At 41.7% G+C, this 14,775-nt stretch overlaps 1 protein-coding gene and 1 long non-coding RNA gene across 3 annotated transcripts in view; one reads left to right on the top strand and one right to left on the bottom strand.

Annotated features, from left to right (window-relative positions):
- Positions 1 to 14,775, bottom strand: part of LOC134350386 (inactive phospholipase D5-like) — a 174,407-nt gene that overhangs the window by 37,565 nt on the left and 122,067 nt on the right. The window contains exon 9 of one of the 2 annotated variants that reach the window (XM_063055517.1): positions 8,894 to 8,990. The exons of the other annotated variant lie outside the window; for it this stretch is intronic. Coding sequence (XP_062911587.1) covers positions 8,894 to 8,990 — 97 coding nt within the window. The remainder of the gene's footprint in view (positions 1 to 8,893; positions 8,991 to 14,775) is intronic. 2 annotated transcript variants of the gene reach the window in all.
- LOC134350387 (uncharacterized) overlaps positions 1 to 14,775 on the top strand; it is a 92,555-nt gene that overhangs the window by 53,600 nt on the left and 24,180 nt on the right. The gene's annotated exons all lie outside the window — the stretch shown is intronic.

The following is a 14,775-nucleotide window of genomic DNA, read 5'->3' as shown; positions in this document are numbered from 1 at the left end:
TTGGTCACATGGGTGTAACTGGGCGCTACGGGCTCATTGGGCCAGAAGGGCCTGTTACCATTCTGTACCTCTAAATAAGAATAAAACAATGAATGTGAATAACCTACAGAAAAAGATGTCCCAGTTTACTTAGAGGCTATCTATTTACCACCGATTTCACAGAGACAAGCTCATTTGCATGGAAGGGAGATGGAAACTTTGCCGGTACTGCATTTGGATTCAATGAAGGGATTACAAAGATAAACTTTTGAACTTAATTCACCTCAGAGAGCTCCAAGTTCTTCTGAAGAGTAGTAAAGGTGAAAGTAAGCCCCATCAGTGTGGATCGCTGCTCAATTTAGGGAAGGAATAGAAGAAAATCTTTTATTTTTGTAACTTGCGTTCATGACTTCAGAAAATCTCCAGAATCAGTATCTGGCTTATTATCTCTGACACAGGTCATGAGATGTGTTGTTTTGTGGCAGTAGTACAACGCGAGACGTTAAAAAATTACTGTAGTTACAATAACAAACTAAAATAATTATGCACGAAAGAAATAGTGAGGTAGTGCTTATGGCGGAGGGGAAGAAGCTGTTCCTAAAGCATTGAACTGGCATCTTCAGGCTTCTGTACCTTCTCTCTGATGGTGGCAATGTAACGAGGGCATGTCCCAGATGGTGAGGGTCCTTGATGATATGCCACTACCTTTTGGAGCTGATCTCGATGCTAGGGAGGGTTACACTGCTGAGTCCACAGCTCCTTCAGACCTGTGCATTAGAGTCTCTATACCAGGCAGTGATGCAAGCATTCAGAATGCTCTCCACAGGGCATCTGCAGAAATCCGCTACAGTACTTGGTGATATCTCAAATTTCAAACTCCTAATGAAGTATAGCTGCTGACGTGCCTTCATGGTTGCATCAATATTTTGAGCCCAGGATATATCCTCTGAGATGTTGAGGCCCAGGGAATTAAAGCTGCTTACCCTTTTCACTGCTAGCCCTCAATGATGACTGGTGTTGTGGACCTCCACTTTCTGAAGTCCCACAATCAATTGCTTGGACTTGCAGACACTGAGTGCAAGGTTGTTGCTGAGACGTCACTCAACCAGCTGATCTATATCACTCCTGTACACCTTCTCATTATCATTTGATATTCTGCCAACAGCAGTAGTATCATCGGTGAATTTATCGATGGCGTTTGGCTGCGCATGGCCACACAATCATGACAGTAGAGAGTATAGAGCAGTCGGCTAAACACAAATGTTAAGGTGCATCTGTGCTGACTGTTATCGGCGAGGGGATGTTATTACCAATCCACACTGTCATGGTCACCTGATCAGGAAGTTGAGGATCCAGTTGTTGAGGGAAGTATGGAGGCCCAGATTTTGAAGCTGGTTGAGTACAACTGAGGGGAAATGCTTTGCAGTTACTGAAGAAGTTTTGAAGTATAATCTCTACCATGAGAATACAAATGTAATTTGTTCAGAGGCAGCTCCTACAGAGTACCCCCTCTCCTAGTTTCTTAACCTCCCTTAAGTATGAGAAACAGAGTCAGGCTTATTCTCACTGACCAATGCTGTGAGATGTGTTGTTTTGTAGCAGCGGTACATCAGAATTACTATAAATTACAAACAAAAATAATTGGCATAAAAGACTAAAAATGAGGTAGTGTTCATAGACCGTTCAGAAATCTGATGGAAGACTCTGTTCTTCAGAATCAGGTTTAATATCACTGGCATATGTCATTGAATTTGTTAACTTTGTGGCAGCGGTACATTGCAATACACAATAATAGACTTCTGCATCTCCTTCCAAATGGCAGCAATAAGATCGTAAGACCATAAAATATAGGAGGAGAAGTAGACCGTTTGGCCCATCGGGTCTGCTCCGCCATTCAATCATGGGCTGATCCAATTCTTTCAGTCATCCCCACTCCCCTGCCTTCTTCCCATGCCCTGGCTAATCAAGAACCTATCTATCTCTGCCTTAAATGCACCTGATGACTTCGCCTCCACAGCCACTCATGGCAACAAATTCCACAGATAAGAAGAGGGCATATCATGGGTGATGGGGGTCCTTAATGATGAAAGCTGCCTTTTTGAGGCATTGCTCCCTGAAGACGTCCTGGATGCTATGGAGGCTGGTGCCCATGATGGAGCTGACTAAGTTTGCAACTCTCTGCAGTTAACTTCGATCCTGTGCAGTAGTCACCCCACCTCCTGCCCCCATACCAGACAGTGATGCACCCAGTTAGGATGCTCTCCATGGGACATCTGTAGAAATTTGTGAGTATTTTAGGTGACAAACCAAATCTCCTCAAGCTCCTAATGAAATATAGCCACTGCCTCGCCTTCTTTGTAGTTGCATCGATATGTTGGATCCAGGTTAGATCCTCAGAGATATTGACACCAGGAACTTAAAACATTGAGCATGGGTTGTCAGGCTCCTATTGTATTTAAAACCATCCCTTATTGATCCTAGCTTACCACACCACATCATTTCCATTAGTAGATGATATAATTTTCAGAGTCCATCAAGGTCATATTGGCAACATATTATCCCCCCTATGGCTGTCTCCTGGTGCATTTTGTCATTAAATCATTTAACATATAAAGCTCTTAAATAGCTGACTGTGTTTTATCCTACCTCATAAAGCAATGAGAGTCATTTGCAAGTATGCTGAGCACATTAATATCTTGGCAAAGTTGAACAAGAGACATCTAATCAGTGGTAGTCAGATTCAATTTGGTCATCTATCATATTAAGTACCCAATTCCACCCAAATATTCCATGTTGTTTCCAAATCAGAGGAAGGCTTTTTCTGAGGAAATCTGGCTGACTTCTAATAAAAAGACTAACTTTAAGACCATTCTAAACAGCGTTCTTGTTCATAACACAGAAGCAGCTGTATATTAAGAAGAATATCTCAGGATTTTTATTAGAGCTTCCAGTTAAACTCAACAGAAGTGAGATACTGGAGAAGGATTAGATTAGATTAGATTATTGTCACATACACCAACTGCAATGGAATTCCTTATTTGCATGAAGTTTACAGATTATATAGTGTACAGCATATGGCAACAATAAATACAGAAACAAGTGAAAAACACCAGAAAGATGCCAAGATTATAGTGCAAATTTAAAGTAGTGTGAAAAAAATCACGGAAGTGAGAATGGCCAAAAACCAAGAGAATGTGGTTAAGAGTTTGAGAACATGGCAATTTCACCAGACGAGGGCTGTGAAAGAGGTGATTTGTTCAGGAGTCAGTGTGGGAGATCCTGTACTTAAATCTGGACGTCTGAGCTTTCAAGCTCCTGTATTTTGTTGGCTTAAAGGCTCCTGTACCTTATTTGCTTCAAGGACAAAAAGAAACCAAAGTCGGAAGCACATTCAGTCTCAATATCTTGCTTGGGGCTACCTCAGAGGTAAAACCTAGCAATAAAGTTTGTCATGTATTTGGGAGACAATTGTAGATTGAAATATTTTGCGAGAATGCTAAAAAAGTTATTCCTATTCAGTAGCACTAATATGCCAACAGCTATAAATTGTACTTCAGAAACTTGGCAGCACTGACTTTGGAAATTTTTTGACTTAAACCCAATAAAACCCTAGAACGTGAAAGGTTGCAACCAAAGGTTTGATATAGTTGGTTATAGTTGATATAGCGTGATGGTGGATATAACTTCCAAACTCCTGAGTCTCCATAAAACCATAAGTCTCAAACATTTCCCTCAGTCTGGAAGGTAATTAAGGGAATCCCACTATTTAAGAAAGGAAGATGGGAGAAAACATGGAACTACAGACCAACTCAGTGGATATCAAAGGTAAGGAAAATGCTAGAATTAATACCTGGAGGAAGTGGGTGGGGGGAGTGGGTACAAGAAACTAAGAAAAAAATACCCAAGTTATAGGGAAAGGTTGAATAGGTTAGGACTTTATTACCTGGAGCACAAGTGAATGAGTGGAAAATTCAAAAAGTTCAAAGTAAATTTATTGTCGAAGTATGCATATACTACCTTAAATTCATTGTCTTGCAGGCATTTATATGAAAAAAATGTTAAAACACAATCAAATAAAGACTGACAAACAACCTTTGTGCAAAAAAAGACAAATTGTGCAAATATAGGGGAGATCTTATAGAGGTATAAAAACTTATGAAGGGAATTGATAGGGTGAATGCATGTAGATGAAGGAAAGGCAGTAGATGTTGTCTACATGGACTTTAGCAAAGCCTTTGACAAGGTCCCGCATGGGAGGTTGGTCAAGAAGGTTCAGTTGCTCAGCATTCAAAATGAGGTAGTAAATTGGATTAGATACGTATCAGCTTTGTGGGAGAAGCCAGAGAGTGGGAGTAGAGGGTTGCCTCTCTGGCTGGAGGCCTGTGACTAGTGGAGTGCCGCAGGGATCAGTGCTGGATCCGTTGTTGCGTGTCATCTGTATTAATGATCCGGATGATAATGTATTACACTGGCTCAGCAAATATGTGGATGACACCAAGGTTAGGAGTGAAGTGGACAGTGATGAACACGATCTAAAATCCAACCAGTGTAGGTCTTACACAGGAAACCAGTGGTGTTCCACAGGGATCAGTGTTGGGGCCGCTTCTTTTTACATTGTACATCAACGATTTGGATTATGGAATAGATGGCTTTGTGGCTAAGTTTGCTGACGATACGAAGATAGGTGGAGGGGCCTGTAGTGCTGAGGAAACCTAGAGTCTACAGACAGACATGGATAGATTGGAAGAATGGGCAAAGAAGTGGCAAATGAAATACAATGTTGGAAAGTGTATGGTTATGCACTTTGGCAGAAGAAATAAGCAGGCAGACTATTATTTAAATGGGGAAAGAATTCAAAGTTCTGAGATGCAACAGGAATTGGGAGTCCTCGTACAGGATACCCTTAAGGTTAACCTCCAGGTTGAGTCGGTGGTGAAGAAGGCAAATGCAATGTTGGCATTCATTTCTAGAGGAATAGTGTACAGGAGCAGGGATGTGATGTTGAGGCTCCTGGTGAGACCTCACTTTGAGTACTGTTCGTTTTAAGAAAGGATGTGCTGACGTTGGAGAGGGTACAGAGAAGATTCACTAGAATGATTCCGGGAATGAGAGGGTTAACATATGAGGAATGTTTGTCCTTCTTGGACTGCTCTTGGACTGTATTCCTTGGAGTTTAGAAGAATGAGGGGAGACCTCATAGAAAGATTTCGAATGTTGAAAGGTATGGACAGAGTGGATGTGGCAAAGTTGTTTCCCATGATGGGGGAGTCTAGTACGAGAGGGCATGACTTAAGGATTGAAGGGCGCCCATTCAGAACAGAAATGCAAAGAAATTTTTTTAGTCAGAGGGTGGTGAAGCTATGGAATTTGTTGCCATGGGCAGCAGTGGAGGCCAAGTCATTGGGTGTATTTAAGGCAGAGATTGATAGGTATCTGAGTAGCCAGGGCATCAAAGTGAGAAGGCGGGGGAGTGGGACTAAATGGGAGAATGGATCAGCTCATGATAAAATGGCGGAGCAGACTCGATGGGCCGAATGGCCGGCTTCTGCTCCTTTGTCTAATGGTCTTATGGAACAGAAGGGCACTAAGGAGTGTGGTAGAACAAAGGGACCTATGAATGCAGGTCCATAATTCCTTGAACATGGCGTCACACGTAGATAGGGTCGTAAAGAGAACTTTTGGTACACTGGCCTTCATAAATCAATGTACTAAGTAGAGGAGATGGGATGTTATGTTCAGGTTTCATAAGACATTGTTGAGACCTGATCTGGAGTATTACGTGCAGTTCTGGTCACCCACCTACAGGAAAGATATAAATATGATTGAAAGAGTGCAGACAAAATTTACAAAGACCTTACCAAGACTTGAGAACCTGAGGTATCGGGAAAGGTTGAATAGGTTACTACTTTACTCCCTGGAGCGTAGAATGAGTGGAGATTTGATAGAGATGTACAAAATTATGAGGGGTAGATAGGGTAAATGCAAGCAGGCTTTTTCCTCTGAGGTCGGGTGGGACTAGAACTAGAGGTCATGGTTTAAAGGTGAAAGGTGAAAGGTTTAAGCGGAACCTAAGGAGGAACCTCTTCACTTAGAGGGTGGTGAGAGTGTGGAACGAATGCCAGTGGAAGTGGAGGATGTGAGTTTGATTTGAACATTTTAAGAGAAAATTGGATAGATACATGGATGGGAGGCGTATAGGGGGTTATGGTCCTGGTGCAGACTGGACGAGGCATATTAATAGTTTAGCATGGACTAGATGGGCTGAAGGGCCTGTTTCTGTGCTGCAGTGTTGTATGACTCCATGACTCTTCTACTAGTGTCAGCTGAGGATGGCTTGATAGACAAGAAACAGAGCAGGAATATACAGTATGGGTCATTTTGGATGGGAATCCTGAGACTAATGGGGGTGTCACAGCAAACTGTAATGGGGTTCCAGCTGTTTCTTATATGAACCAACAATTTGGATGAGAGGCTAAGTTTATTATCATTATCCATCTTGGTATAGAAAGCTGTTCAGCAGTCTGATAGACTTCAGAGAGATATCGAGTGGGCAAGGATCTGGTAAATAAAACATACAAATTGGAATATATGAGATGACACAGGGAAAGATTGAAATGCATTCATGTTCAGAAGGATCTGTGTGCCTTTGGTATTTGAATCACTGATAATTAATGTTCAGATGTGTCAAGCATTTAGAAGGTCAAACTGTATTACAAGGGAATTGAAATACTGGAGGGAAGCTATTTGACTGTGGAACTTCACCCTTGTGAAGTTGCTTTGGCATAGGTAAAAGTTTGATCCTTCTACCCAAGGAAGGATATACTTGTACTTGCAATATAAAAAGTGCAATAAAGATTCATGATTTCTGCCAGGAGTATGTTTGTCACTTGAGGATTGTTGGATTAGTGTGTAGAATTGTTATTTTCCTTGTATCTTTCCTGTAGTTCAATTTTCTTTTGCTTGTTTTGTATAATCACCTATATATGTGTAATTGTTCAGTGAATTTTCCAGTAAATGTGGCATGGCTGCTTCTGCATTTTTCTAGAAACTTCTTAATTTTTCTGTAGCAGGTGTCATGGCACTTGAATTTGTCTATTTTATAGTCTAATTCTTGTCACTGGAATGTTTTCTTTAGTTCAGGCTAGTTTGTGTACAAGCTGACTATCATTTCTTCATTCTCTTGGCTCTTCTTTGTTTTTTTTTTGTAACAGTTAATAGGAAGGCCATAAGCAACAATTTTTATGTTTTAACCTTGATTTCTAATGAACATCTAAATCGCTAAAACATCAGGATCCAACAGGGGAGGTGAAGCAGACTGAGCCTACAGTTTGGACTCTGGGAGAATGAAAATACAGATTTCTTACAATGCTTAAGTGGGTAGATGTTTCCTTCGGCTAGGATTCCTAGAACCATGGGCACCATCTCAGGAAAAGAAGTCGACCGTTCAGGGCAGAGCGGAGAAGAAACTTCTTCACCTGGAAGTGGCACGTCCTGGGAACTGAGGGGCGAGAGGGCTTAGTAGCTGAGTACACTTAAGACAGAGATCAAAATACTTTTTGGATATTAAAGGAACCAAGGGAAATGGGGTTACTACATGGGGTGACACACAGTTAAAAGTTAAGCCTTGATCTCTGACCTTTGATCCTTGATGGGAGCCTTAGGTCCCACATCACCAGGTTCAGGAACACCTATTACCTTACAACCATCAGGCTCCTAAACTAAAGTAGGTAACTTCACTCGCCCCAACACTGAACTGATTCCTCAACCTATTGACTTGCTTTCAAGGATTCTACAACTCACGTCATCAATATTATTTATTACTTATTTTACTGTCATTATTATTTTGCTTTTCTTTTTGTATTCATACTTCTAGGCATCTGTTAGTCTCGTGAGACCATGGATTTGCGCCTTGGAAGGTTTCCAGGGCACAGGCCTAGGCAAGGTTGTATGGAAGACAGGCAGTTGTCCATGCTGCAAGTCTCCCCCTCTCAACGACACCGATGTTGTCCAAGGGAAGGGCACTAGTGCCGATACAGCTTGGCACCAGTATTCATACAGTTTGTTGTCTTTTGCACATTGATTGTTTGTCCATATTTGTGAGTAGTTTTTCATTGATCCTATTGTGTTTTTTGAATTTATGCTGAACAGCTGCAAGAAATTTAATCTCAAGGTAGTATATAGTGACATATATGTACGTTGATGTTAAATTTACTTTGAACTTTGATTGGGTGGACCAGGTGTGAGGTCTGAACAGACTGTTCCTGCTTCTATTTCTTATGTCCTTTTGCTCCAGAAGCAATGTCCAAAGAGTTTCCACGACAGGCCGAGTGCTATTGATTGAGGATCAACCTGTAGGTGCATCTCTGGTTGAGAGAACATGAAGCAGCTTTGCAGGGTGGAGTAATAGATGTTAAAGTCAGTGGTAATATGTTCAGGGTTAGTTAAGGAGAGGAAGAATGCAATAATTGTGAAAGAAAACCAGTTTCCTTTAGAGGAAACTGACAATTTAGAGGATTTCCAAATTACTAATGCTAGGCAGAAAGGCCGATGCCTCTGCTGTCATTGGTTAGTTACATTGAAGGCAGCCCTTAAAAAATGTATGCATCCTTAACCCTAGCCCGTACAGACCTCGCTCCTCCATACAAAATGCCGGAGGAACTCAGCAGGCCAGGCAGCATCTAGGGAAAAGAGTATAGTCCACGTTTTGGGCTGAGACCCTTCATGAGTCCTGATGAAGGGTCTCGGCCCGAAATGAAGACTGCACTCTTTGCCATTTGTGTGTGTTGCTTAGATTTCCAGCATCCGCAGGTTTTCTCTTGTTTGTCATTGCTCCTCTATCATCACCAAGTTATCTCTTGCTTATTCACCCTGAAATCTGTAGACCCCACAGGAAAGGTATTGACTGGCCACTTACTGATATACGCTGCCTTATCCGTCACCATGTACTTGTTGCGATTAACACTGGAAAATAGGACCTCATCCCCTTCGGAAGGTGGAACTACAAAATATTTCTGAAAGAGATCAGCATAGAACAAAACCTTAATAGACCTAGCAAACCAAGCAAATTTTTTCGTACCTCTGCAACTAAGGAAGAAAATAAAGATAGTGGGGTAGTCTGCCCTGGTGTAAAGACAGTTAGATGTGATTTGTCCTTGCCAAAATAAAATGGAATTCTGTAAGACAAAATCGTATTAGCTTGGAGTGGGATTGTTTTGAGAACCAATGCACAGCAATGTTTTGAGAATGTCATAGGAGTACAAGTCTATAGCCATAACAGCGGAAAATGATGAAAAACATGTTTGTCTGGGGAAGGAGAGATCATTGTGCTAGTGCAGGTACCAAATGCATGGGAATGCTTGGGAAAGTATGAGTGTAAGGGGTTTGAAGGGTATAAAGAGGGGCACTTCCTTTGTGCAGGTGAGAATTTTGTTTTAGGCTAGCTGACGACCAGTGCTAGTGTTAAGATGACAGGGATAAGTACACAGAGAGTAGGAGTATGTCCAATCAGTTAGAGAGAGAAAGAAAGGGCTGCAAGAAAGTTTGTTACCATTCCGCAGTTCAGGTCAATTTGTGGATGATAAGTATTATTTTGATTTCTGTACTGCTACTACTGTAAACATTTCCTTCTCTTTCTGTATGCATTTGTGCCAGTTTTAATGAAGTGTTTCCTTGTGGTTTAACACGTGCGCAGTGCCTCCCTTTGTTTGTGAAAGTATATGCAAATGTACTGACCTGAATCAGAAAAGAACAAATTTCAAAATATTTTTGTTACACATTTGGTGTAGTCGGCAGGATTCAGCATAATGGGAGTTCTGATTTGCAAACAACAGGACATACTCGAAGATGAGGCTGAGATTAAGGTACTCTCATGAATGGACTGCACCTATGGCTTTGTGGCAATGGCCAACATCTTGTCTGTGTGTTGCAGGGCGCTAGCGGACCTGGGTTTGCTGGAGGAGGATGATGAGCTCAACTAATGTCCAGCAGCAAACTTGGCAGGTTTAGATGAGGATGAGAAGATATCAAATCAGGAGCACATAAACAGGATTGACAATGGGGAAAACAAGTGCCAGAGTTTTGAAGTCAAAGGAAGAGATGGGCTGCATTAAAAATAATGAAGGCAGTAACCCCCAGCTAACTTGCAGGGAGATGTTTCAATCCCTGTTAGAAGCAAGAGGGATTAAGTGAGGTTTGATGGTAGGTCACAGAGCCATGTATGCCTTATCGGAACATCATTGTAATAATAAAGGTTTAGTCTAGTGCCCCTCGCTTAGAAGAAGAATCCATCACCTCAGCTGAAGTGGAGAGACTGATGGACTTCAGGGCATGAATTTTGATCCAGAGTGGAGTAGCCAAAATTCCCCCAAACTCTCGCATGGGGATAGGGTCAAAGTCCACGAGCAGTCAAAATCATGAAGCCTCTCCATCGGGAGCTGTGTCCTTTGCGATGGGGAGGTGAGAACCATCAAAGGGTTAATACTTTGTTGGACATGGGTGCCAGCCGCGGTATATATTTATTAGGTTATTTTTTTCATGCCCTTTATGAAAAGTTTAATAATATTCTAAGAATTGCTGCATTATGGTGGATGGCGCAGCAAATAATTCACACAAATACTCATTATTTGCTCAATAAACCCCCCTCCTGCCATGCAATCAGTGAAGTTTTTAAATGATGTTGTAGAATACATAATTAAATTGAAAAATTATTTACTTTGTCATTAGGAAAAACTAAGTCATAAAAAATAATAGGATGCTTAAAATTTCACATCTCCTTCACATGAGCTACTCAAATGAAGTTCAAGCCTATTCCAAAAGACCATAAGACCATAATATATAGGAGCAAAACTCGGCCATTTGGCCCATCGAGTCTACTCCGCCATTTCATCATAGCTGATATATTTTCCATCTCAGCCCCAATCTCCTGCCTTCTCCCCGTATCCCTTCATGGTCTGACTAATAAAGAATCTATCAACCTCTGCCTTAAATATATCCAATGACTTGGCCTCCACAGCCGCATGTGGCAACAAATTCCACAGATTCACCACTCTCTGGCTAAAGAAATTCCTCCTCATCTCCATTCTAAAAGGACACCCCTCTATTCCAAGGCTGTGTCCTCTGGTCTTAAGACTCCTCCATCATAGAACCATAGAACCATAGAAACTACAGCACAGAAACAGGCCTTTTGGCCCTTCTTGGCTGTGCCGAACCATTTTCTGCCTAGTCCCACTGACCTGCACACGGACCATATTCCTCCATACACCTCCTATCCATGTATCTGTCCAATTTATTCTTAAATGTTAAAAAAGAACCCACATTTACCACCTCGTCTGGCAGCTCATTCCATACTCCCACCACTCTCTGTGTGAAGAAGCCCCCCGCTAATGTTCCCTTTAAACTTTTCCCCCCTCACCCTAAACCCATGTCCTCTGGTTTTTTTCTCCCCTTGCCTCAGTGGAAAAAGCCTGCTTGCATTCACTCTATCTATACCCATCATAATTTTATATACCTCTATCAAATCTCCCCTCATTCTTCTACGCTCCAGGGAATAAAGTCCTAACCTATTCAACCTTTCTCTGTAACTGAGTTTCTCAAGTCCCGGCAACATCCTTGTAAACCTTCTCTGCACTCTTTCAACTTTATTTATATGCTTCCTGTAATTTGGTGACCAAAATTGAACACAATACTCCAGATTCGGCCTCACCAATGCCTTATACAACCTCATCATAACATTCCAGCTCTTATACTCAATACTTCGATTAATAAAGGCCAATGTACCAAAAGCTCTCTTTACAACCCTATCTACCTGTGACGACACTTTTAGGGAATTTTGTATCTGTATTCCCAGATCCCTCTGTTCCACTGCACTCCTCAGTGCCTTACCATTAACCCTGTATGTTCTACCTTGGTTTGTCCTTCCAAAGTACAATACCTCACACTTGTCAGTATTAAACTCCATCTGCCATTTTTCAGCCCATTTTTCCAGATGGTCCAAGTCCCTCTGCAGGCTCTGAAAACCTTCCTCACTGTCTACTACACCTCCAATCTTTGTATCATCAGCAAACTTGCTGATCCAATTTACCACATTATCATCCAGATCATTGATATAGATGACAAATAACAATGGACCCAGCACTGATCCCTGTGGCACACCACTAGTCACAGGCCTCCACTCAGAGAAGCAATTCTCTACCACCACTCTCTGGCTTCTTCCATCGAGCCAATGTCTAATCCAATTTACCACCTCTCCATGTATACCTAGCGACTGAATTTTCCTAACTAACCTCCCATGCGGGACCTTGTCAAAGGCCTTACTGAAGTCCATGTAGACAATATCCACTGCCTTCCCTTCATCCACTTTCCTGGTAACCTCCTCGAAAAACTCCAACAGATTGGTCAAACATGACCTACCACGCACAAAGCCATGTTGACTCTCCCTAATAAACCCCTGTCTATCCAAATGCTTGTAGATTCTGTCTCTTAGTACTCCCTCCAATAACTTACCTACTACTGACGTTAAACTCACCGGCCTATAATTTCCTGGATTATTTTTCGATCCTTTTTTAAACAACGGAACAACATGAGCCACTCTCCAATCCTCCGGCACTTCACCCGTAGACAGCGACATTTTAAATATTTCTGCCAGGGCCCCTGCAGAAACTTCCTCTCCACATCCAATCTATCAAGGCCTTTCAACATTCAATAAGTTTTAGTGAATACAGGCCCAGAGCCATCAAACACTCCTCATAGGATAAGCCTTTGAATCCCAGAACCATTTACATGAACCTCCTTTGAAACCTCTCCAATGTCAGCACGTCCTTTTTTAGATAAGGGGCCCACAACTGCTCAGAATATTCCAAACAAGGCCTCACCAGTGCTTTATTAAGCCTCAACATTACATCCTCACTTTTATATTCAAAATGAATGCTAACATTGGATTTGCCTTCCTCACCACTGACTCAACTTGCAAATGGACCTTTCAGGAATACTTTTCCCTTTTCACATCTCATTTTCGAATTTTCTCTCCATTTAGAAAAGTCTATGCTTTTACTTCTTATACCAAAGTGCATGACGATACACTTAGTGACACTACATTCCATCTGCCACTTCTTTGTCCATTCTTCTAATCTGTCAAGGTCCTTCTGTAGCCTGTCTCCTCAAAACTACCTGCGCCTCCACCTACCTTCATATCGTCTGCAAACTTAGCCACAAAGCCACCAATTCCATCATTCAAATCATTGATATACAGTGTAAGAAGAATCGGTCCCAACCCAGACACCTGTGGAACACCACTAGTCACTGGCAGACAACTAAAGGCTCACTTTATTCCCACTCTTTTCTTCCTGCCACTCAGCCAATGCTCTATCCATGCGAGTAACTTTTCTGTAATACTATGGGCTCTTAACTTGTTAAGCATTCTCATGTGTGGCACCTAGTCAAAATCATACTGAAAACCCAAGTACACAGCATCAACTGATTCTCCTTTGTTGATCCTGCTTGTTGTTTCTTCAAAGAATTCCAACAGATTTGTCAGGCAAGATTTTCCCTTGAGGAAACGATGCTGACTTTGACCTATTTTATCACGAGCCTCCAAGAGCCCCGCAACCACACCCTTAACAATTGCAAATTTCCAGTCCTATGGAACCATGCCAGAATCTATTGATTCTTGAAAAATCATTACTAATTCCTCCATAATTTCTTCAGCCACCTCTTTCAGAACCCTGGGGTGTAGACTGTCTGGTCCAGGTGACCTACCTACCTTCAGACCTTTCAGTTTTCCAAGCATCTTCTTCCCTAGTAATGGCAACTTCATTCACTTCTGTCCCCTGAGACCTTCAGACTTCCAGCATTATGCTATTGTGCTCTACAGTAAAGACTGATGCAAAATACTTATTCAGGTCACCCGCCATTTCCTAGCTCCTCCATTACTACCTCTCCAGCATCATTTTCCAGCGGGTCAATATTTACTCCTATCTCTCTTTTACACTTTATATATCTGAAGAAACTTTTTGTATCCGCTTTAATATTGTTGATTAGCTTACCTTCGTATTCCATCTTTTGACATTTTTGGTTGCCTTCTGTTGGTTTTAAAACTTCCCAATCCTTGAACTTCCCCCTAATTTTTGCTCTATTATATGGCCTCTCTTTTATATTGGCTTTAACTTCTCTTGTCAGCCACAGTCGTATCATCCTACCTTTAGAATACTTCTTCTTCTTTGAGATGTATGTATTCACCGCCTTCCGAATTATTCCCAGAAACACCAGCCATTGATACTCCGCCATCATTCCTGCTAGTGCTCCCTTCCAATCAATTTTGGCCAGTTCCTCTCTCATATCTCTGCAATTCCCTTTACCCCACTGTAATACTGATACATCTTACTTTAGCTTCTCCTGCTCAAATTGCAGGGTGAATTCTATCATACTATGATCACTGTTGCCTGAGGGTTCCTTTACCCAAAGCTCTCCAATGAATTCCAGTTCATTGCACAACACCCAGTCCAGAATAGCTGATCCCCTAGTGGGCTCAACCACAAGCTGCTCTAAAAAGCCATCTCATAGGCATCATAGAAACCCAGCACCAACCCAATTTTCCCAATCTACCTGCATATTGAAATAACCCACCACCATTGTAACATTGCTCCTTTGACATGCATTTTCTATCTCACGTTGTAATTTGTAGACCACATCTTTGTTACTGTTCTGAAGTCCATATATAACTTCCATCATGTTTTTTTTTAATCCTTGCAGTTGCTTAGCCCTATCTACAATGATTCTACATCTGCCAATCCTATGTCACTT

The sequence above is a fragment of the Mobula hypostoma genome, chromosome 8, assembly GCF_963921235.1.
Source record: "Mobula hypostoma chromosome 8, sMobHyp1.1, whole genome shotgun sequence".
NCBI lineage: Eukaryota > Metazoa > Chordata > Chondrichthyes > Myliobatiformes > Myliobatidae > Mobula > Mobula hypostoma.
Note: the sequence above shows the minus strand (reverse complement) of the source record. Positions and strands in the feature narration are given on the sequence as shown.